This window comes from Lampris incognitus, chromosome 1 (assembly GCF_029633865.1).
Source record: "Lampris incognitus isolate fLamInc1 chromosome 1, fLamInc1.hap2, whole genome shotgun sequence".
NCBI lineage: Eukaryota > Metazoa > Chordata > Actinopteri > Lampriformes > Lampridae > Lampris > Lampris incognitus.
The window spans coordinates 36,628,253-36,655,597 of NC_079211.1; the positions used below are offsets into that span (position 1 = coordinate 36,628,253).

A 27,345-nucleotide genomic window follows, 5' to 3' on the forward strand; every position below is an offset into this window, starting at 1 on the left:
AAAAAGCCATAAACACCACTTCAAATGGAAAGTCCCCATTAAAAGTCTGAGACCAAAGCATCACCTGCTGGGACAAGGAGCAGCACTGCATCCTTGGGCAAATTGCTGACAAAACGAACAGCATAATTGCAACCAAAAATGCAAAAAAAAAAGAAAAAAAAAAGGGGAGGGGTCTCATATGAACATCTCTAGTTTCAACCTTTTTCTTCCTAAAGATACCAAATTATCTCTAAACTGCCATCTTGTAAAGTTGGTTATCATTTTTGGCCCAGTGAAACACCTGTTTTCCAAAGATCTGGGTCTTATGCTCCGGAGGCATTGCACCGTTTGTAGTTTTGCCTCAGCATGTTCACTTCTAAATTGTAACACTTGAAACCAAAAATCTTAACATGGACAACCTTTCAGTATCATTGTGTTCTTACATCAAACATTATGTTTATGAGACCTTGTTTAACCAGTTCCATGCTTTTATCAGTACCCACTACATGAGTAATGAACACATTAAAAATAGATGCATTCTCGTTTTGAAGGAATCCATAAATGGGGTACCTCCAAACGGTAGTTTGACAAAACATGTTGGCAGGCCTTACGAGCGAGACGTTTAAACAGGTGCCACTGGAAGTGGCAATTACTGTCTATGCAGCAACAAAACCAGGTGTTCAAGAATCAGTGACACACTTCCACTTTTTCCTGTGCCCCACTTATTTACATCTTACTCGCAGTGCAGAGGTATGAAAGTGTGTATGACTCGTGTTAACATGGACAAACCAAACGAAAGCAGTCATGAAGGCAGTTTATTAGTACCACCTGCCACAATGTAAGGTTAGCACACCAATTGAAGTTGGACTACACAGTGTGCTTCTGAGACTGATCTGTATTACAACATATTAGTAAAATGTTCAGACACTGCATAATTTTAAACTGGAAAACTGCAGTTCAGCACAGCACATCTCCCATAATGGAGTCCGAGGGGGCGTCCAGGTAGCCTAGTGGTCTATTCTGTTGCCTACCAACACTGGTCTCGCATCCCCGTGTTACCTCCGACTTGGTCAGGTATCCCTACAGACACAATAGGCCGTGTCTGCGGGTGGAAAGCCAGGTGTGGGTATGTGTCCTGGTCGCTGTACTACCACCTCCTCTGGTTGGTTGGGGCACCCGTTCAGGGGGGAGGGAGAACTGGGGGGAATGGCGTGATCCTCCCACGCGCTACGTCCTCCTGGTGAAACTTCTCACTGTCAGGTAGAAAGAAACGGCTGGCGACTCCACATGTATCAGAGGAGACATGTGGTAGACTGCAGCCCTCCCCGAATCGGCAGAGGGGATGGAGCAGCGACTGGGATGGCTCGGGAGACTGGGGTAATTGGCTGGATACAATTGGTGAGCCCCCCCGAAAAAAGTCAAGACTTTTCATATTACATATTTACAAGCAATTTTATTCATGAACAGTGAGTGCTCAAAATAATGTGAAGTTTTGAATCTGCAACTGGAAATGTTATATATATATATATAAAAAGTAACTTGTTTTTAACAATCGGACAGTTTAAAAATAAAGCGCCTCATTCAAGTCTTTGAAAGCCTGTGCAAAGTTCTCCTTAGGCGACCGCGTCCTAAGGGTGAGTTTCTTCAGATGAATGTGATGCGGGTGCGGGCCTGGTTGACCTGCCATACGTTCAGCTCCTCGTACTCCTCCAACGCCTCCTGGAACTGAGCCGGGGTGAATCCCCGGGACACGCACCTCTGCTCCGCCTCGGCCATGCGCACCACTCCGCCGGCTCCGCCACGGCCCATCACACCCTCAGTGGCAAGCTCACGCAACAGAGAGAAGATCACATCAGCAGGGCGCTGAGTTCTACAGAGAAAAGAATCAAAAATTGTTTTTATCATTAAAATAAATAAATAAATAAATAAATAAAACCCAACGACCTTCAGTTATTACTTCAGGCTGTTCTAATCTAACAGTCAGTCATCAATTGACACTCATTACTTCTATTAGGGAATCATTCTCCCTACAAGGCACTCGGGATAGGAGATGTGCTAAAAATGAGCCTAAAAATATCTCAGTGGATTTGTTTAAAACCCATTTTAACCTTATGAGTGACTAAATCATCTTACAGTATTTTTATTACTGTCTCCAAACCTTTGACTGAACTTAACATTGGGTCTTATACAGCCAGCACTCAGGACAGGGAACATGACAGACCTATATGGTAAAGTGTTTAAGGGTTGCCGCACAGTTACCCCTGATGCCTGCTCCAGTGAACACGCTGGCATGTTAAACAGAGCACTATAAAAAATACCTGGGAGTTTTACAACTTCCTTTGGGGAGACCGAGCCACATCAATTATAGGGCACAAGTGGCTCATAAAAGAAGGATACTAGCTTAGATGCTAGATTCGTCATGGTATGTGAACCACTTTTATACGGACATCCGGTCAGATCTGTTAATGCAAGTCTGACCGGACACAATGCGGTCCTTCTGGAGGAGTCTGGTGATAGCACTGACCTTGTGGTGCTTGACTTGTCAGCTTGCAATGAGTCCTTTGACATCTCCATCAGCCTCATTGCCTCATTAACATCCTCTTTCTCCACGGTGTCCACTATGCGAAGGCGAGCCTAAGCAAAAGGAAATGATAGTGAAGGCCCAAAAATGTAAAAAAAAACAAACAAACAAAACAAAAAAAACCACCCCATCATGATGACTTTAGTTCACAAACTCCATGGGTAGTGGGATTCGGGTCTCGTAGGCTGCGCTGTGCCGGCACTGTCAGACCGAGACAAGTGCAATGCCCTCTGGGACGTCCGGCAATTGCCCATGTCTCCGCCTCTCAACACCAGCTAGTCTCTACATTGGCCAAAATGCAATAATGGACCAAAGGTAAAACTTTTATGCATTGAAGAGGGGGGGGGGGGAAGTCTTGCAGCTTGAGTGCTTTTGTCTTGTAATACTGAAGTTTGGTTCAGGCCACGATCAGTTTTGCATGGGTTTGCACAGCTGCTCCTACGCACACAGGCTGACTGCCCACCCTGCAAAGCTGTCTGGGACCAGATAATCGCTGCAAACTCTACAACCAGATGATGACTTTTTGTGTCCAATAACCTCTTTTTCTCTGGTTTATATGGATGGATTACAGTTAAAGCAGACATCTAAATCCCTGTTTGGTAAACACTGTAAAACTGGATTCAATTTTTTCCCCTGGCAAATTGTTGGCAGGGCATTTGATATTCTTTTCATATCACAGCCTATAGATTTAACAATATACCAAGTCTCCCTTGTTCCTCATCCATTAGGTTTGTAGAGATATATCCATCCATCCATTATCCAAACCGCTTATGCTGCTCTCCAGAGTCGTGGGAATGCTGGACTCTATACCAACAGTCATTGGGCGGCAGGCGGGGGAGACACCCTGGATAGGCCGCCAGGCTATCAAAGCCCCCCCCCCCGCACATACACACGATTCACACCTAGGGACAATTTAGTATGGCTGATTCACCTGACCTACATGTCTTAGTACTGTGGGAGGAAAGCCACGCAGACACAGGGGGAACATGCAAACTCCACACAGAAGATGAACTCCACTTCTGCTTGATTCTGGATGCCAAGAGTTTCCGTTTCCTTTACTACATGATGCAACACTTTCAAAGTGGCTGAATGCATTTCTCCATTTTGGGTTCCTATATACCTAGACAGGTCAATAAATACAGATCCAAGCAGTTTGCCCCCTGGTGAACATCCACTCAAAGTACATGGCCTGCTTGTCTGCTTGAAGTGCTGGTTTTGCAGTAGGGCAGATGACTTAACTACCTGCACAAACAGCACTTTTGACAGCCAGCAGCTAGAAGTAGACCAGACCACAAAACCACCTCTATCACTGTATGAACATTAGCTTTGTCAGATAATATTTAAATGTTAAAAATACCCTCCTGGCATACTAAATGCATAAAAGTTATTTCTAGGATTTCAAATATGTGTTGTGAAAACAAGGTTTCTTTGATTTCAGACATGGTAAGGAATGTGTCAGATGTGTAATACCAGAGGCAAAAGAAAATGGCGACGGCTTTTATATTCAGCTTGTGAAAGAAGTGCTCACACTGCGGTAGGCCAGGGTATCGCCACTACCTGCACTGTAAGCACTTTAGCACACACTGAACAAGAGGTACTGTGATGGCAACTAAGACACAGAACAGGAAGTCAAGTGTGATGTCACGGCTCACAACAATAAGAATTAGTGAAAACCCATCAACATCGGATGTGGAAAGAAACTATATGCAACCATTTGTGGCATCAGCAATGCATAAATCAATCAATCAACCAACCAACCAATAAATAAATAAAGCAAGAAAGCAGATAGAAGATAATTTTGTCAGAGTAAAAACTAATAAAATTTCCCGGTCTACGGGAATTTGGAATGAGAAAATCCACCAACCCCAATTTGTACTTGGACAAGGACATCATGTAAAACATTCAACAGGTCTCAATTTTTAGATTAGATTAAAAGTCCTTCCCGTGGGACCCAGCAGGGATGTGCTGGATCAAAGGGGCTGTGGCATGGGACTTACCAGGGCTGTGGAGAGGCGGAGGATGGAGAGGAGGGTACGAGCAGAGGTGAAGGTGGTGTCCTTGCTGACACGTGCCTCCTTCCTCATCTCCACGTAGGCAGCGGTGATATAATCGGCCAGAGCCTCAGGCACCACAGGCTGCCGCTTCTTACACAAGGAAATGTAGCGCCTGGAGAGAGGATTGCCAAGTTACAACTACATTAGACCCATTAGTCAACAGCAAAATGTCTTAGTGGGAGAAAGACCATAGGAGTACGAAGGAAACAGCCATCAAAATGCACACTGAAAGTTTACGTTTTTAATGCATTATTATGTATTGTTTGTTTATTTATGCCACTTTTGTATAAGCTTGGTCTCTGAAGGACAAAAAGATCCTTTCACTTACTGGATCTAAAACAAACAGTAAAGAATAATGCCAACATAATACCAAAACAGATATCGAATAAAAGTTCAATGCACTGGTTGATCCCTGAACTTACTTGAAATGAACAAAATTAAAATAGCAAAATAAAATTAATTCCACACAGCATGAACTCAAGCCCATAGCCTCCAGGAGCGCTTAGCAGCGCTCCTGGAGGCTACTCTCTTACAGACCTCATCAACTTCATGTCGATGGGGGTGAAGTGTGTTGGCGGCTGGCGGCAGTGCTGGTGCACATAGGTGATGTGCTGTGCAAGCCGCAGGTCCGCGTCAGCGTCAGGCTTATCTTGGATCAGCCAAAGCAGGTCGAAACGGGACAACAGCGCAGCCGGCAGCTGAATGTTCTGCTCTATGCTTTTCCGGGGGTTGTAGCGGCCATAGGCAGGGTTGGCTGCTGCCAGGATGGAGCACCGGGCGTTAAGAGAGGTCATGATGCCCGCCTGAGAGGAGAAGGGAGACATGCTCTAATTAAATATGGGCGTAACGACAAAAAGGGAAAAAAAGTGTAGGGCGGAAAAAAGGGTAGAGGATTCAAAGTGTTCTGCTTCCATTATTGTACAGACAGGCAAAAATATGTTGATAAGAGGCTTTAAAGCATGTCAGATTTTGCAGATGAAGATACTACATTACAGCTGCAGGAATAGCCTTTTGAAACCTTGCCTCAAGTGTGCACATTATCTGACCAGCGTTGCAAGATTGGGCGGTTTCACGCCCAATTGGGCTACTTTTTATTTGATTGGGGGGGGGGGGGGGGTAAAAATGTCAGTAAGAAAAGAAAAAGGGGGGGGCCTATTTTTGTGACGATTGGGCAGGTACAGGGCTCTGACTGGGCTATTTGGTCTCAGTCAAATCTGGCAACACTGTAATCTATCATTGCACGGCCTATAGCTTATGGTCAGCAGTTGTTGTTGAGGAGTGCATTAATGATTACAAGTCATTTGTGATCATCAGGTTAATGGGCTATCCAACTTGCTTGCAAGCCAGCAGCCACTCTTGGGAGTATTGACCACACCACGGTCAGGGATGCACTTACCAATATGAATGCGGATCTCATACCTTAGCAATGGAGATTGTCTGCTGCTCCATCACCTCGTGGATGGCTGTCCGGTCTGCGTCGGCCATCTTGTCAAATTCATCGATGCAGCAGACGCCCAGGTCGGCCAGCACCAAGGCCCCTCCCTCCAGGGTCATCTCTCCAGTCAGAGGGTCACGCATCACTGCTGCAGTCAGACCCACGCCAGATGAGCCCCGACCGGTCGTGTACTGACCTGAGCACCCACAAGGGAGGGCAAGGGTAAAACCAAACCAATTAATGGATGTAAACAAAACATAGCTTTTTATTTTTACCAAAAGCCGAGATGGTGGTGTTCCGGACAGCTCAGATGGTGCCATGTGCATCTGTAATCCAAACGTGTATTTGCTCAAAAATTTGATCACTCTGGCACTCATTCCATTTTCTATGCCTTCTGCCACTTTCATCCATTACAAAAAAGAAAACATCAAGGAAACTGAACCTAGAAAGAGTTTTAGATATCAGATTACAGGAAGACACTCACTCCGAGGAGCCAGGCGGTCGATGTAGGAGAGCAGCTGAGACTTGGCCACGCCTGGATCCCCCATCAGGCAGATATTTATGTTGCCTAAAGGGAGGAGAGCACCAAGCAGTCAGATAAATTACAGTTGCTATTGGATTTGATTAAGATTAGGATTCATGGGAACTTCCCTGCACATAAATTATAGCAGGTGAACAATATGGTCTTCTGAATTCTGTATACTTTCAGTAAGAAAAAAAACAAACAAAAAAAACAAACAACAGGGGCATGATTGGAAATGCCTGCTCACCTCTAATCTTCATGCCTTTAGGGGCCTGCTGTACTCCTCCAACCAAGAGCAGCAGAAGAGCCTTCTTCACATCTTCATGCCCAAAGATCTCTGGAGCGATGGAGCCTGCCAGTCTCTCATAGAATTCCTCCTCTGCAACAAAAAGGACTTGATCATGAGTAAACTTCAGTGCAGTTAGGCTTGGTTTTGACAGTATGCAGTTTTTCTTCCAAGGTCTTACAGGCACCTACCGGCTGCGATACTGCGAAGCTCCTCCTCATTCAGCTCCTCAGTGCCTAGTTCATCGTCCTCGGACTTGTTCATAAGGGTGATGCTGTGTGCCTCCAGGTAAGTCTCTGACAGAAGACCCTAGAGGAGGGAACAGAACCCATGAGAACCATACAGAAAAACACAAAACATCCAAGAGTGGAAAACTTAACCAAAACAAATGGCAAGTTGCAAAAACTCGTGACAGTGGTAACTACAGAGGACACCAGGCTCCACTCTATACTAAGCCATCATACAATGAGGATGATCTTCCGCACAACCTTAACTTGATGAAACGGGGCTGAATATGAATGTGGGCATGTTATTAGGGCTTTCAAGCGAGCATCTTACGCCACCCAGGTTTTGTTGCCGTAGTCTCACAACACCGAGAAAACTCAACAGTGAATTCCAGCTTCTTAGATCATGGATTTATTAGACAATTCACCAACCCCTCCCCCCTTTGCATGTATAAATATCTTCAGTGAAGTACAAGCAACTCTGGAAAATCTTTGGGTTGTGCCAAATTGGGTTACTTCAGCAGAGTTAGTTGGTCACCAAGAAGAGTAACAAACTGCGGAATGCAGCCCGTCACTCAAGATAAACCAGCCAATCTATTGTTATTGGTCAACCTTTCTAATAACCCAAAAAGTGAAGTCAGGCCATTATGGAGGATAAGAGTTTATCCAGTCTTACACACCTGCACAGCCTGTCTGTAGCCGGCGCGCAACAGAGGAAGGAATACGCCTGTGATGGCTACGTGGTCTCCAGGCTGGGCCACACGTGTGTTCTCACCACGAGCAAATACAGTCATGCTCCTTGGAATGTTTCCGACGGGCACCTGATCACTCTGCAGACAACATAGAGAACAAACCGTTTCATTTTTACATCACCTGCTTCAGTTTCAATTTGTATGCTAACAGTGTTTTTCTTAGATGACTGTTTTTGGTTATTTTAACCCTTATTCTGGATACAGAGGATGGGGGGGGGGGGGAAAGAAAAAAAAATTGCGGGGTGAGGAGAAAGAGGAAATGTCATGCAGCAAGAGTCCCAAGATAGATCTGAACCCAAGACAGAATCAAGCCTATATAACGATGAGTGCATCTAATTTAGCCACAGCGATGCTCCATTGGACGGAGTGATGTTTAAGTGCTGACCCATGATTAAGGATCACAGGATTGTGCCAAATAAAACTTAATTTAGTTGACCTCTTTGGCCGAATGGAGGCCTACCATTACGCACACTTACCCTTAAATAGTTGTTCAGATACCTGTATTGTACTCGGTAATCAACATAAAAAGTTGGAACTGGAAAATTTACTTGGAGCACCAAGAACTCATGCAACTGACAAGAGCAGTACCGAAGTCAGAACTCAAAGCTAGGGTTGGGTCGATGTAAACATTTTCAAATTGGTTTGATATTAAGCCAAACGCAGAACCGAACCTGTATACTGCATTTTACCAATAGGTGTCACACTCGACTCAGCTGCCACTTCTGACTGGAACATAATGAAACTGAATGTGTAGCAACTCCAATCCAGTTGGTGGCGGTAATACACCAATAAGCTGGTTTGCCAATTGCCAATAAATACAAAATGTTAAATACAGGGTTTACTTATTATAGCGTTGCCTCGTCTATATTTTTCGGCTTATATCTTTCGTCGGCTTCGTATCCAAAATGTTGCCATAACTGGCCCAGTTTTTGTTTTCTCTGACATTTAACTGCCATGTTGTCCCCCTCATCACCCCCAAAGTAAACAAACACACCATGCGCTGTGCACCTCTCCCCCCCACCCAACTCTACTGAAATTTGATCTCCTTGTTGTCGGCCTTGGCACTAACCGTTCTTATCCACTGCATTGTACTGTCTGGACTCGACAAATTGTGCATGGTCTGTCAGATACTAATGGCTCCGTTAGTCCGTTTATAAACAAACGTAATATTATAGCGCCGTGACACTGTCGGTACAGGTTGCTGATGTAGGCTACTTTTTAATTAGCCAGAAAGTCTCATAATATCAAATGCCGATTCAGTCAGTTCACATAAAATCATACCAGTTTAAGTCCATACACTGAACTGACAAACCGGAAACCAACCACACTCTACTCAAAGCTCAGGTTAACAGTGCACATTGCAGTTATGGTCCTTACATGCTCCTGAATGCGCAGCTCCTGAAACTTTACAAACTTCGAGCCCCTGGTCTGCAGGTAAAGGCGACCCCCTGACTTGTTGGTGACACACTCCTGACTGGGACACATAATGAGGGGCATGAAGGACGGGGACTGGATCTGGAGTACAGGGGAAGGTTGTGAGAGTGAGTTAATAATACAAAATATTACAAAGCATAAAAACACAGTTTGAAAACAGAAAAAAAAAAAAAAACAAACAAAAACAAACTCAGGAGAGCTAAATTACTAGACTTGGGTCCACTGACTCATTATTTAAATAGCTTACAGCTCATATAAATAACTAAATTTCGGTTAAGACCACAAATGAAAACAGCAGCTTTAACAGACGTTGAAATTTGCTGCAAGGAAAACATGCCTGTTGTCATTTACCAGGGATTGGACAACTGGGAATTTTATTTTACAATTACTGCACCAGGTCAGTGCCATCCAAGGTGAAGGCCTATTATCAAGGGTGACAACCGAAAAGTATAAACAATCTTACTGGTTGATATGTCTCAGCAGCACACAGGTCGCAGGTATAGGTAGCGACAGCCATCATTGGTTTGACCTCAGTGGCACGGGTTACGATGCCCCTCACCACCACCAGCTGCCCAATGCTATCGGCACGCACATCACGTACCACTTTGGGCTTGGCTGTGCTGGGAGCCTTGAAGTACAGCTCACTGTGGGTGAATAGAAAATTTATACGCAGGGGAAAAATCTACAAATTTCAGGGAGACATTCTGTGAATTTCTCTATATTTGGGAGAATAAGAAGGTGTTGATACTGTGATAGTTGTATAAAAAATAAATATTCACAGCCAACATAATGAAATAGAGAATATATTTTAGCACCATTCAAAACTACTACAACTCACAATCTTCTCATAAGCTCAGCTGGGTACTGGTTGTGAGGGTCCCTTGTATCTGCGGGGTCGCGACCTCTCTGTTCCATCATCAGTCTGTGTTCAATGTACACGTCCAGGGAATCCTTGGCCACAACCTTTGGACCGCAGTAGTGTTTGATTATGCTCTACATCGACTTTAATTATACACTGTTACATTTGTACCCCCCCCCATACTCCCAGCAACTTCTAATGAATATGATATTCGAACAGGACTGAATTCCCAGATGGTCAACATTACAAGTGATTAAAACTATCTAACCAATGAGGGATGACCATTCTATAGAACTGGGAAGGGTCACATCAGATGACAAGTACCTCACCAGAATTTAGTACATCACCGGTATATGCTTTTCAATCAAGACAGCAAAGATAATCTTGATTGCTGTGAGACACTGACCACAAATGTCAGGTTTTAATGAATTCGGCCCATGACAATGCAATGATAAATATTTCTCTTCTCTCGTTTTCAAACAGCGAAGATCAACATCTTTTCATTCCTCAGCTATTTAATTGGTCAAAACAACGCAGTGGGCGATAAGTGACCGATCCGTTTTCAGGACCAACTCACATCTCTCTCTCTGTAGTCTGGCAACAACTCATGGATGGCGTCGGCAAACAAGGCGACGTAGCGTTTTGTGTTCTCGCTGATGCTCTCGACGAGCTCCGGGTCCTCCTCACCCACATCGTCCAGGTCCACATGGAGGGCCACCTGCTCCCGGTGGGCAAGCGCCACCTAGACACAAACCAGAATTTTTATTAGCCGGGGCATTGAGATTTACAGTAAGGGTCTCTATAAATAATTGATAAGAAAACAAATTCATTTTTTAAATAATTATTTGGTCACCTACAAGTGCAAATTCAGAATGTCTTACCTTCAGGAAACAAACAAACAAGAACAGACAAATCTAATTAACAATTGCATTTTTACAGTGTAATGTACGGCAAATTCATTTACATTCTGGCTTATAAGTCAAAGGACTTAAATAAATATCAAACCAACATACTGTAGCATTTACACTGACCTAAGTAAAAAAATAAGTTACTTTATAACTCATATTTGATTATTTTACTTCTCGAGTTTGAATCTGTTTGCAAATCCAGACTTTTCAACAAAGCAAAAACACATCGCAAGATATACCAAAAAAATTCAATAATTCACCGAAGGCGAGAAAAATGTAACAAATTAAGAGGCTGCACCATAAATCCAAATTGTGTCATTACAAATCACAATTTAACCAAAATAAAGTCTCCATTTCTAAAATTTGTTGATGAAGCTTTGGTTTGATTATATGCCTTAAAAGACCATACACTACAAGATTAACAGCAACACCCCCCCCTTTAAGTTGCTGGGATCCACGGTATGAAATAAAAGTGTGAAATAGGAAGACCAAACGATTCATATTATACTCACAAGCTGAGCTCCATATTTAAACACTTTCTTCCCAGAGTAATCTTCGGTGTAAAACTCCTGCAGGAACTTCTTGCATTTCTCTGAAGGCGAAGGGAAAAAAAACCCCACATCCTCAGTATTTAAACGCCAAAAGAAACAGAACAGAAAAGGGTCAAGCATTCCCATATAGGCTGCACTATGTAGGACTGTACACTTTGAATGAAATTTTGGTTTACTCGTTTACACACGGTTTCGTGTATTGTTAACACGCTGATCCAATTTAGAGGCAGTTAAAAAAAGAAAACCGTGGATAGACAACACAATCGCCCAAAGTGGGCCTTCAGACTGGGAGCTCATTTGTTGTCCTACGACGACCCCCTTTGTTGAGTAACATGGCATCCTGTAATCTCGATGAGTCACTATTGCTTACAGTAAAGTATTAACGCCAGCTGAAGTCCTGTAGGCACCTAAACAACGTTGGACCATTCACTACCGAGGCTGCAAAAGCAAAACAAAATAAATGATTGTAGGGCACAGCAACAAACACAATACAAGAGATGAGAATGTAAATACACAACAGGCACGCTCAATTCAGTGTCCATTTTTAAGGGGAGACAAAAAAAATATCCCTCACTTCTCGAAAGAACCTCAATGTGCATATTTTAGCACCGGGGATTTCAACAAAAGAGACTAGCTTTTTACCTGACGGCGAAACTACTCAACTTACTCGACAAAACGGCAGATAATCGGCGTCTCCGGCGCGTTATTTTCTGTGATGGAGGATGTTATTGTAAACAAAGCAGCACATGGCTTTTTGGGCCTCGTCACCCCGAGAAAACCTCCGCGATCCCTGCGCTTGGAAAATAGTCCCCGAGCGTTTCCAAAATATAACCGATCTGGAGTTTTTAAATTACCTCTGGAAAAAAATGGGTTATGACCCCGTCGCCGGGGGTACGATCGCCTTCAAATACCCGTTCTCACAGGCGACATCGACTGTTTCGACACCCCAACATGCTATTTACTTAACTGCAGATCCGTTGCGAAACGAAAGTTCAAAATGACGCACTGGTTTTGCTTGCAAGGGGAAGCACGGCAATTATGGCCAGTTAACACTAGTTGGCCGCCAGTAGTTAAATGGCCATCAGCAAAGCCGCCCGGTAAAAAAACAACCCAAAAACACAAAAAAAAACCTCAGACAACGCACTGCCCCCCCATGTCCAAGCATCCAGCCAACATATTTGTTTTACAAAATTACGATAATTTGCTTTTGACTGCGGTAATTTTTAGAACCGATTGTGTCCAAGACAACAATATCGTTCGTAAAAAAATGTCCAACAGGAGCAGATATTTTTTATTTTAATGGTACTAAAAGTCGACACTTCCTTCTGGCCATGTGCTGGCCGACTGGCGCGTTATCCTTTGTCTGATGAGTTCCATCCGGGTCACTCAGAAGTCACAAGCCCGCAAGACAATACTCACAGATAGGACAACCCCTCCAACTTTAGGGGGAATAAAATCTGTAACCACGTTGATCATTCATGCCATCGTTCAACAAAACGAACAGCCAAAAGTACTAATAAACCCTACAGTTTACACTGGACTCGATTTGGCTGTCTTAGGGTCTATCGGAGATTATAACTCATATCGAACCACGGCAAAAGGAACAAAGGGACGTATTTAAGATCTCTTCACGGTGCAATCGGACCTGCTCATGTCGTATTGGAGAAAGAACATTGTACCATGTGCCCAGGCTTTGTTGTTTTTAATAAGCGGCCAAGGTGATCGCCCCCGCTTCGTACATGCAGTTTCTTGCAATCGCAAGCACAAAATTCGCTATTGTATTCGGTTGGTAAACCGACTACGCAAACCTGTTGGTTCCATGCAGCAAGTTAGCGAGGGAGAAGCCACAGCCTTACCTTTTTCAGACGAATAATCCTTAGGAGCCATTGCCGTGGGTGTCGTCGCTCAGATGTGTGGACTTAATTTCGAAATCCGAGGTTGAAATTGTCCTAAAATATAATTCAATTGTGGTTATTTGACGATCAGAGAAGACGGCAGCTCATTCACTCAGCCTTGCGGAATCTCCGGTCTCCGATGCAAAAACTGGCGCGATTCTGACGTCTTAACCTGCCAATCAAAGCGGGCGCTTCTGCTACTCGGGGGTGTGTCTTCGTTGTGGCGCGAAAGTTGGGGGCGAAAGCGTAGTCACATGACTCAACAAACTTCTGCCCCGCTTTCTGCGAGTGGCGCGAAAGTGTGCGATTGGACCACCGACTGACCCCGGATAGGGTGGACTGCGAAAAGCAATGCCGTCAAATGAACGGCACACGGATTTATATAAACATTTATACAGCGCCTTTCTTGCTGCAACAGCCACTCAAAGCGTTTTACGACCAATTCATGCATTTCATTCACCCATACACCGACGGCGGCGTCAACCATGCAAAGTAATAACCAGCTCATCAGGAGCAGTCAGGGATTCGGTGTCTTTGCTCAAGACACCTCGACATTTTTGCAAGGAGCCGAGGATCGAACCGGCAACCTTTCAGTTAGACTACTTGCTCTACCTCCTGAGCCACTGTCCCACAAGTTCCTCAGTGATGGACAAGAGCAATTCATTCATGTTTGGTAGACTACAGGCTCTAACCGAGGCAAATCACAAAATAAACAGTGCTGGAGTCTCATCCAACATTCACAGAGCCGCCAGACGCGTGTTTTTGGATTGATTTCCCTCGTATGAAATAAACTGACGTTTCTATCATCCCTCCCATTTGATAATTTCTGTAAACATTGAAACGCAATACAGCCAAGCTTGGTGCCATCCATTTAGTATGGATTTGATAAATCGATTGACCCACCACCATGTTTGCGTAAGAATGCTCACCTTTATATTTAGGAGGCATTTGTATTGGTAATAAAACTTGATGTGCTGCTCCGTCAGACAAAGGTCCTTGCATCCATGTTTACATCCACTGTCCTCCTATACTGTAGATTTGGCCACCAGTCCAAAGACATGAGGCCTTGAGTGAATCGAAGGCAGTAAACTGCACATATGGTGGGACTCCCAATCCGACCATCACTTGGGTACAACCTGTGGCAGATGCCATTGTCTTCACTCTTATGTTGCCATGGAACTAGATCCTCCCAGGCCAAGCAATGTGGACCAGCGTCGCGACCTGATGACCACTATATTCAAGGCTTTAGCGAATGGCTCCGAGCTTTCCGAGGACCGTGCTTTACCCCCCCCCCCCAAAAAAAGTCCATTAGCGATGTTGCGGAGCGACGGGAGCAAGGACTGATCATCCTGGAAGCTCCTCGCTTCAAAGGCACACAATTGGCGGCAAGGATCTGGTGGTCGTCTCTGCACGAACCCGGGTAACTTTGTGTGGATTCGGCAGCAACCTTGCGACGGAGCGGCCCTTTTTAGGGACAGCGCTGCCCCCCCTCCCGACCAGGGGAAGGTACTAGAAAATGTGGGCTAAAACAGCCGTTTCCCATGTCTTCTGACTGAAATACCGCGTCCAGTGGGAAATCAATTTCTTGCGGGCGAAATAAGGAAGGAAGTTTTTACACTTTGTCTGTGAATGTTCTCATTCATCCAGGTCATGGTTACCAAAGGAGTTGAATCAAGTGCAACTGGACTTGGTATATATCCGTGAAGACGTTTCGCCTCTCATCCAAGAGGCTTCCTTAGTTCGTGCCTTTCTGACTACACCAAGCTAGTTTTTACACTTTCAAGCACACACCTTAATCTATTGGAATGGATCCTCAGACACGAGAGACGCCAACGACGACGACGGTGGGTATGGATTAGAATGGGTGGTTTTACAGGGGCCCTGTGTGTTCAGAGCGTGTCAGTCTTCTGCTTAAAGCCTGCAGGGAAAGGCTCCATTGCCCAGTGGGTTTAGAGAACAGAATCAACGACTACATATCCTGTGGACTGACAAATGGCTCTTCTATAGCTGTGAACATATAAAGCCACACTTGCGGTTTTAATTTTGCTCAAAAAGTGTTTTTTATTGAATAAGAAATGTATCATCAAAAACAAAAGGCCACGGTTCAGAAAACAAGATACTGTGAAACACAAAGCCATAACCTGCTTTACTTTATAACAACCCAACAGCTGCCAGAAAAGAAAATAATTCTTAAAGTCTACATATTTTATATGCTGACAGTTAATGGAGTTCTGAATAAACTTCCACAACCTCAACTCAATTTGAACATTCTTGCATTGAGAAGGAATGTGGGAATTATAATGCAAACTACATCAGCATTTCCCCCTACATTGTCTCACGACTTAGAAATTCCTTCCTTATCCCGTCCCTTCTCCCCTCAGCTTTGTCTCCGCTTCATGAGTTACATACCATTACCCTAAATTCAATTAGTCAGTATATCTTATGGAATTGGCATATGTCTAATATTCTATACGCTGAAATGTGTTTAGGACATTTAAAAACTTAGTAGTAGTGTTGAGATGCTTTAATCGAGGTTCATCAGGAGCCGTGCTGGTTATAGAGACAATGCTGGTCTCAGTGCTCTCACTGAGAAAAGTCCTCAAGTTGACTGATCGAGGTGTGGCGTGTGGAGGGCTGCAGAGGAACAACAGGAGAATTTGAGGTAATGAGATTTGTAATTTCATCATAATTTGTAATTTCACATAATTTCACCTGTTGCTACAGGTGAAATTACTTAAAAACAACAAACCTTGCACAAAATTTTAAATTTAATACTCCTCTAGATATTATTGGATAATTATATTTTTCAAGACTAAGAGTATTTCAAATTGATTCAAATTGGCAAGGAAGTAAAGGCGTTCAGGTAATAATAGATATCTTCTGTACGAAGTACAAAAAGCTAAATATCAACAATTCGGAGAATATGGAGTAGTCTGTAGTATATAAATACTAAGTAATTATAGGCCTAGTTAAAACTGGTAGGAGAAACCTAAGACAAATATATTTCAGAGTAAAAAAAAAAAAAACAGACACCCTAACTCTACAGGTGTCTGACCTCCCTGTAAAATAGGAATGAAAAAAAAAATCTCTCGAGTTGATGGTGTATTACAAAACGGGCTTCAGGATGCACCATATGGATAAATAGACTGCATTCATCCCTTATTTATGGCACTGGTGAAGTCCAGTTGAGGTCAAAACATTAACATCAGTCTGGGTAGCGTGGTATTCTATTCCGTTGCCTACCAACATGGGGATTGCCGTATCAAATCCCCGTGTTACCTCCGACTTGGTCGATTGTCCCCACATACACAATTGGCCGTATCTGCGGGTGGGAAGCCTGATGTGGGTATGTGTCCTGGTCACTGCACTAGCACCTCCTCTGGTCGGTTGGGGCGCGTGTTCGGGGGGGAGGGGGAACTGGGGGGAATAGCGTGATCTTCCCACGCACTACGTCCCCTTGGTGAAACTCCTCACTGTCAAGTGAAAAGAAACTGCTGGCAACGCCACATGTATTGGAGGACACATGTTGTAGTCTGCAGCCATCCCCGGATTGGCAGAGGGGGTGGAGCAGTGACCAGGACAGCTTGGAAGAGTGGGGTAATTGGCCAAGTACAATTGGGGAGAAAAAGGGAGGGGGGAAAAAAAAAAACCCATTAACTTCAAGGATACGCGAGTCCATTGTACAGTTTTCCCTGTCTTTTCAAGTTCATGATTAACATGCATATCGCACCAAATCAAATTTATTTTTGGCTGCCACTTCACTTCTGCATGGTAGATGCTTGGAGTTTGACAGACGTTCCCCTCTGCATCTTGCTGATCCTACCACACAATTAGTGTGTCCCTGTAGCCACTGTGATGCCAGCTCTTCAAATCATAAGTAATGTTAACTCCAGTCAAGCTTGTGGCCAACTGTGTGTTAATTGCTATGTATTAGCATGTGTAACTCCAGATTCTGCTCATTTGGTCCAAAATGGCAACACAGCAGTGAATTGTGTGCCAACATTTAATTTTTACCATTAGATGTCTTAATTCCAAGTGTCACTTGGACCCCCCCCCCCAAAAAAGACTAATCAAATCTTGTCCTATTTTAAAAATTATACTCATGGTAATTATCCTTGTAATTTGCTCATTAAATTAGTGTGTGGAATCTGGCCAATCGTGCTTATTCCCTTGCAATGGCAAATATTAGTTTTAAAGATCACTGCATCCTGAGTTGAATACCTTTGCTTGCAAGTCTCTCTTTACCATACTTGATGTCTCTCCATTCCTTGATTAAAATAAAGTCTGTAACTGCCAAAAGAAAAGGACAACCTCGCTCCTTGTACGGAGATCTTTTTTCAGTAAGTGTTGCACTCTGTGTCAATCCAGGGTCTTTCACTCACAACTCCCGATATGTATTCACACTATCCACACACTACCGCATAGCTCTAGTAGTTTTACACCTTCTAAAGAAGAAAAATAATCACTTTTTAAATATATTCCTAAAATAGTAAAAATAAGTAGCTGATTTAGTTCGTGTAAAAATTGGATCTTATAAATACAAGAAAAACTGTATATTTTTGTATATAATGGTACCTATTGGCCGTGTGATGATTATTGACCACTAGAGATCATCGTTTGAAGGTCACAATAAGGAAAAATACACAAGCACAGGAAATGGCAACATTGGAAAATAATTTTTTTTTACCCCCCCCCTTTTCTTCCTAATTGTATCCAGCCAATTACCCCACTCTTCCAAGCTGTCCTGGTCATTGCTTCACCCCTTCTGCTGATCTGGGGAGGGCTGCAGACTACCACATGCCTCCTCTGATACATGTGGAGTCGCCAGCCCCTTCTTTTCACCTGACAGCAGCGAGGCGTTTCGCCAGGGGGACGTAGCGTGTGGGAGGATCACACTATTCCCCCCAGTTTCCCCTCCCTCCCGAACAGGCGCCCTGACTGACCAGAGGAGGAGCTAGTGTAGTGACCAGGACATATAACCACATCCAGCTTCCAACCCACAGACACGGCCAATTGTCTGTAGGGACGCCCGACCAAGCCGGAGGTAACAGAGGGATTCAGAAAATTATAAATTTCTTCTTGATATATTGTATGTGGAGAGTGAGCAATGAGTTTGTTTTTTTTCTTGTACCAATGTATAAGCGCTATCTTGGTCAGAATCCCTCTCAAATTCTTCAATCTCAGCCTCTTCCTCTTCTTGTCCTTCTGCATCATCTTCCTCAATCAGACACAGCCTGGAAAATAAAAAAATGCAACATTAGCCTTATATCAAAAATGAAATGTACACTACCGTTCAAAAGTTTGGGATCACCCAAACAATTTCGTGTTTTCCATGAAAAGTCACACTTATTCACCACCATATGTTGTGAAATGAATAGAAAATAGAGTCAAGACATTGACAAGGTTAGAAATAATGATTTGTATTTGAAATAAGATTTTTTTTACATCAAACTTTGCTTTCGTCAAAGAATCCTCCATTTGCAGCAATTACAGCATTGCAGACCTTTGGCATTCTAGCTGTTAATTTGTTGAGGTAATCTGGAGAAATTGCACCCCACGCTTCCAGAAGCAGCTCCCACAAGTTGGATTGGTTGGATGGGCACTTCTTTGAGCAGATTGAGTTTCTGGAGCATCACATTTGTGGGGTCAATTAAACGCTCAAAATGGCCAGAAAAAGAGAACTTTCATCTGAAACTCGACAGTCTATTGTTGTTCTTAGAAATGAAGGCTATTCCATGCGAGAAATTGCTAAGAAATTGAAGATTTCCTACACCGGTGTGTACTACTCCCTTCAGAGGACAGCACAAACAGGCTCTAACAGGTACTATTTAATGAAGATGCCAGTTGGGGACCTGTGAGGCGTCTGTTTCTCAAACTAGAGACTCTAATGTACTTATCTTCTTGCTCAGTTGTGCAACGCGGCCTCCCACTTCTTTTTCTACTCTGGTTAGAGCCTGTTTGTGCTGTCCTCTGAAGGGAGTAGTACACACCGGTGTAGGAAATCTTCAATTTCTTAGCAATTTCTCGCATGGAATAGCCTTCATTTCTAAGAACAAGAATAGACTGTCGAGTTTCAGATGAAAGTTCTCTTTTTCTGGCCATTTTGAGCGTTTAATTGACCCCACAAATGTGATGCTCCAGAAACTCAATCTGCTCAAAGAAGTGCCTATCCAACCAATCCAACTTGTGGGAGCTGCTTCTGGAAGCGTGGGGTCCAATTTCTCCAGATTACCTCAACAAATTAACAGCTAGAATGCCAAAGGTCTGCAATGCTGTAATTGCTGCAAATGGAGGATTCTTTGACGAAAGCAAAGTTTGATGTAAAAAAAATCTTATTTCAAATACAAATCATTATTTCTAACCTTGTCAATGTCTTGACTCTATTTTCTATTCATTTCACAACATATGGTGGAGAATAAGTGTGACTTTTCATGGAAAACACAAAATTGTTTGGGTGATCCCAAACTTTTGAACGGTAGTGTAGATGGATGAAAAAAAACTACCAGGTGATACAAATAGGCTTAAGTAATAGTATCTATCAAATGAAGACTGTCATTTAATGTTAATCATCCTAATATGAAGTGAGCTTCCACAAGGTTGCCGTCCACCTAAGTGACACCTACTATCACCAAATGAAACCACAGAAAAATGCTGTTGTGTTAAGCAAATTATTTTTTAGCTAACAAAACTCAAACACTTGAGCAAGATCAGATCATGTGCATTTTAGAGATAATGAACAATTCAGTTTTGGCAATGTTGTAGTCTCCCCCCCCCCCAAAAAAAAAACCCAAACTTTTTTCAAAGTAGTATTTAACAAAACTCTTGATTTTGTCAAACTGAGCAGAGGTTACAGGGCAACAGACCCTGATTCATGGCCTTACATTGTGAGGTGGGAGTGCAGCTCATGCTCAGAGCCACCGGCAAGTTGGCTGGAGAACGACCGAGACAGCCTGGTGGCCCTAACCTTACACATCTGGGAACTGAAGAAAAGAGGATGCAGTAACAACTTTTAATCTCCTTTGGCCATTGTTTGAAATGGCTACCAACTAATTGTTGGTCAAATTTTAGCTATGGCTGATGGTACAAACAGATTCTGAATTCTAACATACAGAGAATACCAAACTTGCATACATTTTTTTTAAACTTTTTACTTATTTATCGATTTTCTTTTTTTTAAAAATTTATTCTGACCACCAGTGAAATTGTTTAAGATAAAATTATCCAGCGTTCAACTTAAAATAACATTTAGGATTCCAAATACCATCAACATGTGATTTTTTTTGCCAATATCTAGAACCGTTATAAACGTAAACCAAACTTTTAAGTGATCACCTCTCTTCTCCTCTCCCTCAGCTATAACACATCTACTTTCTCCACACAGTAGTACTTGGTAGAAAACCAGAAAATGACTGAGTAATGGATTATGGTGATTGTCATTATTGCAATGCTGACCTGTGCTGAAAATCTTACTTTTGAAACTACAATTCCCAGCAGGCTAGATGCTGCAAGGTATATTGCTGCGCTCAAACGAAAGTTAACTTAGATTCAATGCGTAATAATTTAACCAACATTTTGCAAAAATTGAAAATTAACCGAAATTTCAGTTAACCCCTCAGCACTACTATAGACATAATCCAAATTATTAGCAGCGCCCCATGAAATTTTCAAAACATGTTTTCATATATATTTTTCCTCATATAACCTTAACTTGATGCAACATATTTCTATTCACAGGCCTTTCATTGTCTCACTTATTGTTCTATAATTGTCTTGATTTAATTATACTATCTTGTTTTTCTTCCATTAATTTTATTTGTGCTCTTACTACGCGTTTTCTCATTCTATCTCCCTCTCCTGTTTTGTAAAGCACTTTGGTTAAAACTTGCTTTGTGTTAAATTGGTATAAGACAGAGTCGACTTGACCATCACTGAACAGCAGATTTTTCTGCAGATGCAAAATCAGGTGAAGGCATGAAACTAATTCTCCCTTCACTGGCAACAGAAGCTGGAAGATTGAATAATTCAACAGCCAAACTTCCTGCATTACCAGCCGAATTGTCTGTGTGTGTGTGTGGTTTTTTTTTTAGAATAGAGTGGGGAATACTTGGCTGATGTAAATGACTGTTTCCAGTAACAGCAAATGTTTACCACCATTTGACTGGTGTGAATTTAACGTTCTAATATAGAGCTGCCGGGTACTTTTTAGATGTGTTAACATGCCTGTTGGAAAACTCATCTTCAGACTCATAAAGAAAGCTGCCTTTGTCAAAGCGGGTGGGTCCAGGTTGTGTGTGGGGCGGCGGCCTCTTTTGCCCTCGCACGGCAGTGGAGGTGAGGGGTGGGGTTGACAGGTTCCTAATACTGCTACTGTCCAACCAGGATTCGCTGCTGTCGCTGGACACTGAGCCTGGAAATGAATGTGGTGAACTTCAGAGGGTCAATAATGACGCTTTGTGTGCCGATTTTATAACCCAGTCTATGAGTTTCTTCAATTTAGATTCGAGACAGTTATAGATGATTTTTTTTTTACAGCCAGAATGAGCAATAAAAAAATTGTTGAAGATGAAATGCAAAAAATTAAAACTAGACCAATGGAGGATAAAGGTCTGTGACTCATCCAAAACAAACGCAACAATAAAGTTAAACACTTCGAACACAAACACTTCTAAACTCAAAGGACTTACATTTCAAAATTTTCTCAGGACTGGCAGAGACGCTGCAATCAATCACTATAAATGAAGAGGCTATTCACTGAGAGACAGTTGGTTTCATGTACAGAACAGAAAATCTATGAATCCCTGTGAGGGGAATCATTTTCTTCATTTGATCCAGCCAACTACAATGAGGAGCAGTGCACAGCCACCTCAACCTCATGTTACCCTAGGACCAACTCTCAAGTTCTAAGGCCAGCGCCTTGGTTAGGGGTACTGGCAGGAGCACCTGCTAGCTAACACCTAACAATGCATGTCTTGGGATGTGGGAGGAAACCAGAGTACCTAGAGGTATCCACATGAACACAGGAGAACATGCAAACTCCATGCAAGGAGGACCCAGCCTGGGACTCAAACCTGGAACATCCTCAAAACAGTGTTAGGTTTTAGGCTTCAGGTTCTCTCTGGGGCTCCCTATGCATATCATGGCATTGAAAGACACTTTTGTCAAAAACATTAAACCCAGTGGCAAAGTGGCTTCAAGGCATCTGAGAATAAGTCACTGGTTCCCTTCTACTTCCAGGGTCACTGTTCTTTAGTTGACCTTCGGTGTTTGTTTTTCTACAGAGCTAAAACAAAATCTCCAAACAGGAGTCAAAAAAACGAATTCTGGGTAACACTTTATAATAACTACACAAATGAAGCATTAGTTAAGTATTAGTAACTACGGGATTCATCATTTGTAAAGCAAGACATGCACCAATGGTTATTGAGTGTGTTAATAGATGTTTTATAAATGCGCATTAATACTGCAATTCATGATTAATTCAGTTAATTACTAGTTGTTAGTTAAGTACTTTGTATGACCTCATCTAAAGTGAGGACTATCTATGCCTTACAAAGCATTTACAAATGAGATTGAAAGGTCAGCAGTACCTTGAGACTCACAAAAGTCTAAAGGATCATAAGATCCTTAAGACAGTGTAAGTACACGATTAACAAACTATTTAGATGTACATCTGTTCATGAATTGCAATATTAATAAGTATTTATAAAACATCTATTAACACACTCATTAACCACTGATGCATGTCTTGCTTTACAAATACTTTACAAATAATGAATTCAGTAGTTACTAATACTTAACTAATGCTTCATTTGTGTAGTTATTATAAAGTGTTACCTAATTCTGTTCTCTTTTCAAAATATTTCTTTGTTTGTAGTGTTATGTATGCGAGTACCGTGTATGTGTATTTACGTGCATCTATCTCACCCTGGGTCTTCTTGCGTTTGGCTGTGCCATTCTTCTCTTCTCTCCCTGCCTCCTCGCCAGTCTTGGACAAGGAGATGTACTCCAAAGAGCACTTGTACATTCTGACTAATGGCCAGGAGAAGGCAGCAATGGGGTACTCTGCTTTCAGGAATTCAGAACTGGGAGGGGGAAAGTGGAGAAAAAACACTGAGGACAAAAACCAAGGAAAAGTTTTGTTTAGTGGTAAAATTTCATCAGGTTTTGTGACCCTGAACTGGATTAAATTGGTATAGACAATGAATGGATGAATTTCACTGTGTTTTCCAAGCACCGTGTCAAAACAAAGTTCGCTGTTTTACCATAACCAATTCCCACAAAATAACATTTCCAGGTCTCTCGTTTGTCCTTGAGTTTCGTTTGAATCTTTTTTTCTTTCAATTGTTTTATTTGTATGTCCAAGGTTCAGACATGGCAAGCTAAACCATAAATTTTGGACTAGAAATGCAACGATTCTTATTCAATACCAACACCAAATGTGAGATCTAAACTTTTTATATCAAAAGATCAAGTCCCTGCTTTGACTGAATATTCACTTGATTCACTATCATTAGGCAAAAATGGCAATCTTTTCTAGATCAATTTTCTATTCTTTCTATAATTTTCTCCAGTTGTAAAAAAACAAAATCTTCACAATTTTCAATAGGTTTTCATGACTGCTTTACTCAAATGACTAGGATCAGTGGTGGCTAACCATGTGCCACGGAGAGCCATGTGTATGCAGGTTTTCATTCCAACCCGACTCCACACCAGGTGATTTCGCTGATACATTCTTCCTCTTTGGTTGAAGGGTTGCTAATCAGTGAAATCACCTGGTGTGGAGTCCAGCTGGAATGAAAACCTGCATACACATGGCTCTCCATGGCACATGGTTAGCCACCCCTTAACTAGATATTTTGACACATTTTGTTTGCATTTCTCACAGCTGGATGCGGTCCTGATGGAGGAGTTTGAAGCTGAACTCGCTTAGGATTTCCAGGAAGGCCAGGTTGGGGGGATGCAGTCTTCCTTGTTCTGAGTTCCGGAATGCAAAGTCTATACCATCTCTAAAAGCAAGTGCACACATGCACACACAAACACACATACCCTAATACTTAATGGAAATGTTTAAAAACCTTGAGCTACATGTGGGAATGCTGTCCAAGAAAAGAAGATGACTGCAATTAGAATTTCTAGAAGTGAAATAATCACTTTTGCCAAGTTGTTGCTGAGCAGCCATGGGCTTAAATCTACATCATCAGTATGTTTTGGTTTTTGTGTACTTTCTTTTTGTGAACCCTATATAGGTCAGTGTTGTGAACAAACCACCCACAATCTGGTTAGTCTAGCTCGTTCAAATATTGACATTCTGTAATTCTAACACGTACACTTGGACTTTTGGCTTGTCAGAGCCATGTTCAAACTTCGAATAAAATGACGCATTAATGTGGAATATGCAAAAATCTTTTATTGATGTTACACATTGCCCTTATTGAGAGCTCATGAAAAATTTTTGGCAGCCCTCATCCCAGATAAAGAATTATGTCATGATCCATTATGAAAATAAAGGCCCCCACATTTACAGCAGAATTTACAGTAACTACTGATCCCGGAAAGACTGGGTGTCCATCTGTGTGCATTTGTCAGAGGCGAGTGTGTTACTGACCTGTGTAGAGACACCAGTGGTTTGCGGACACGGTGCAAATCTATACCAAAGCTCATAGCCAGCTTCTTAGCCAAGTCTCTGATCTCACCAAGATCCTGGCCACTGCTGTTATTTGAAATCCTCTCAGAGAAAAGCTGATCTCACACACACACACACACACACACACAAAGATGAAAGATGATATTAAGACAGGATAACTGTTATTTGAGTATGGACTGGGTAAATAGTGACTATTCTGCTTGGTCACTATCAGATGTAGCTCAAAAATATGTTCATGTGTGAGTACATGAATAATTCTGAGTATTTTCTTAACCGTTTTGAAGCAAAAGACGGGGATTTCATATAGGAGAATATAAGAATGTACAATGTTTAGACACCAAAAGGAAAACATTTAAATGTCAATTAAGTATGCTTCTCTGCAAGTGACAAATTAATACTATTTGAGCTGTCCTCATTTGGTAAACACAAAACATTCTCTAGTCCAGTTGGGTTAAATCAAACTGACCCATGGCTGTTTTCTGGTTAAAAATATTTCCATCTAGATATAATAAAATGTAGTATGAGCAGTGGAAGTAAACAAAATTAAAATATAGAAATTGATGTGCCAAAAATTGAGAACTGAATATAGAGGGATGCAAATGTGTCCATAAACAGAGATAATTCATCAAGAGATTGAAATACATGAGAGGGAGAAAACAAATTAAAAAAACAAAAGAAAAAAATTGGTGATCTGATGAAAACAGCCACAAGTTTTAGCAATCACTTCCTATCATTCATCACTTACAATCAAATTGCCAAAACTGCCATTTCAACGGGTGGTTAAAATAATTTAATTCCCTGCTGTAAGATATTTTCAAAATTAGAGAGACAGGAGAAAACACACCTGCTGCAGAGTCAGACAGATCGTCTTGGCGCTCTGCACTGGGCTGATAAGCTTGCTCTTGCTTAGAGTCTCTTTGATGATGTCACCAAATTCTTTGTAGAACTAGAGAAAGCATCGAGAAAGTCTTTACTTCTAATTTCACCATTGCCTCTTTCTGTCCACAGCACACTCTATTCAATACACTTCTGGACACTTCCAAGATTCGGTTTTGCTGCACTCAGGTGAATCACTTCAAATAAAGTGTCAGCAGGATGTCCAAAGTATTAAATGCTCCATGGCTCTTTAATGGAGACCTACTTTGCTCTACATTGCTCATACTGTGGAGGATACACCCCGTCTGGGATGCAGGGTCAAAGCTAGCAGAGCCCTTGAAGCAGGTAGGGCTCAGGCCCCTTATTCAAGGATACCTGGACAGGTATGAGCTGCACAGGAAGATTATACCCTTGCTGTTGGGGGATGACCTCAGTGACTGCTATGCCCATCCTGCTACCAAAGAGCAGTGATGGCCAGGGTTTTCATCGGTGCCTCCTTTTGTTTCACCCACCCTTTCTTGTGACTCATTTGTTTGCACCCCTACCACTTCTGTTGAAATCTTCTCAGCATCCTCCACTATCTTGCACATTCTCAGTCCCCCCCCCCCCCTTGTTGGACAACTTTTTGCCTGTGAGCCTTTTTCTTAACCACTCATTTATGGCCAAACCATCATCTTCTATTATCCTCTTCCCATTCTCAGTATGCTGGTGTACTGCTCACTTATCTACCCTCACTATTTTCTCATTATCCAGTCTTTCATTTTGTCTTGGAACAAGAGGGGTTAGGAGTGATCGCAGCAGAAGTGTACCTGAGCTCACTTCCTTGCATTATCTCCCTGTAGTACAGGCACCTGTTGTTATCTATTCTGTTTCTGTATCTTGCTGTTGTTCTATGTGTGCAGTTCTGTTCTAAGTGTGCAGCGTCCTGATGGTGCTCTGTGTATTGCATCTCTTTTTCTCCCACTGTGGACTCAATAAAGCACCCCTTTCTTATTTACTCTCTCCTCCTCTCCCCCCCACACATAATCTTCCTCCTTAGGCCAATAGGAATGGGCCCTTTCCACCATGAACTGCCAATGGCAATACTCAAAGTTTTAAGATATCCTCAAGTCCAAAAAGTCTTGAATGATTAAAATATTGATTCTAGGGACAGAATTTTTAATTACTTTGAATTAATTCTTGATTTATTGATGTCATCTCAGGGTGTGAACAGAATGTAACCTTGACGGTCATTGACTCGACCAATGGTAGCTGATCACACAGTGAGAGTGAATGAGTGTGCCTATTAGTGAAATATCTAACAAGACGCAAATGTGCTTACTCTCCTGGGCCAAAAACACAGAA

The 27,345-nt window shown here is 42.3% G+C and overlaps 2 protein-coding genes across 4 annotated transcripts in view; both read right to left on the reverse strand.

Moving 5' to 3' along the window:
• Positions 1–809: 809 nt before the first annotated feature.
• On the reverse strand, positions 810–13,589 carry mcm7 (minichromosome maintenance complex component 7). 3 transcript variants are annotated; one of them, XM_056286461.1, is made up of 16 exons: positions 12,254–12,673; positions 11,957–12,024; positions 11,548–11,627; positions 10,705–10,869; positions 10,107–10,231; positions 9,732–9,912; positions 9,212–9,349; positions 7,763–7,912; positions 7,050–7,167; positions 6,820–6,951; positions 6,534–6,617; positions 6,034–6,245; positions 5,152–5,417; positions 4,558–4,726; positions 2,504–2,613; positions 810–1,849 (listed from the first exon to the last, which is right to left on the reverse strand). In XM_056286461.1, the coding sequence occupies exons 5-16, from the start codon at positions 10,184–10,186 to the stop codon at positions 1,624–1,626; spliced, it is 1,866 nt and encodes a 621-aa protein (XP_056142436.1). In that variant the 5' UTR covers positions 10,187–10,231; positions 10,705–10,869; positions 11,548–11,627; positions 11,957–12,024; positions 12,254–12,673; the 3' UTR covers positions 810–1,623. The 3 variants fall into 3 exon arrangements, with proteins under 3 accessions (XP_056142436.1, XP_056142428.1, XP_056142445.1); XM_056286453.1 differs by lacking the exons at positions 11,957–12,024; positions 12,254–12,673 and adding an exon at positions 13,443–13,589; XM_056286470.1 differs by lacking the exon at positions 11,957–12,024 and having other exon boundaries at positions 12,254–12,273.
• Positions 13,590–16,064: 2,475 nt separating this feature from the next.
• Positions 16,065–27,345, reverse strand: part of LOC130110425 (cohesin subunit SA-2) — a 68,679-nt gene continuing 57,398 nt past the window's right edge. The window contains exons 26-32 of the mRNA XM_056277525.1: positions 25,970–26,071; positions 25,087–25,220; positions 24,365–24,487; positions 23,406–23,563; positions 21,702–21,888; positions 18,613–18,715; positions 16,065–16,115 (exon numbers count right to left, since the gene is read on the reverse strand). Of these exons, the coding sequence (XP_056133500.1) occupies positions 16,065–16,115; positions 18,613–18,715; positions 21,702–21,888; positions 23,406–23,563; positions 24,365–24,487; positions 25,087–25,220; positions 25,970–26,071 (858 nt within the window). The remainder of the gene's footprint in view (positions 16,116–18,612; positions 18,716–21,701; positions 21,889–23,405; positions 23,564–24,364; positions 24,488–25,086; positions 25,221–25,969; positions 26,072–27,345) is intronic.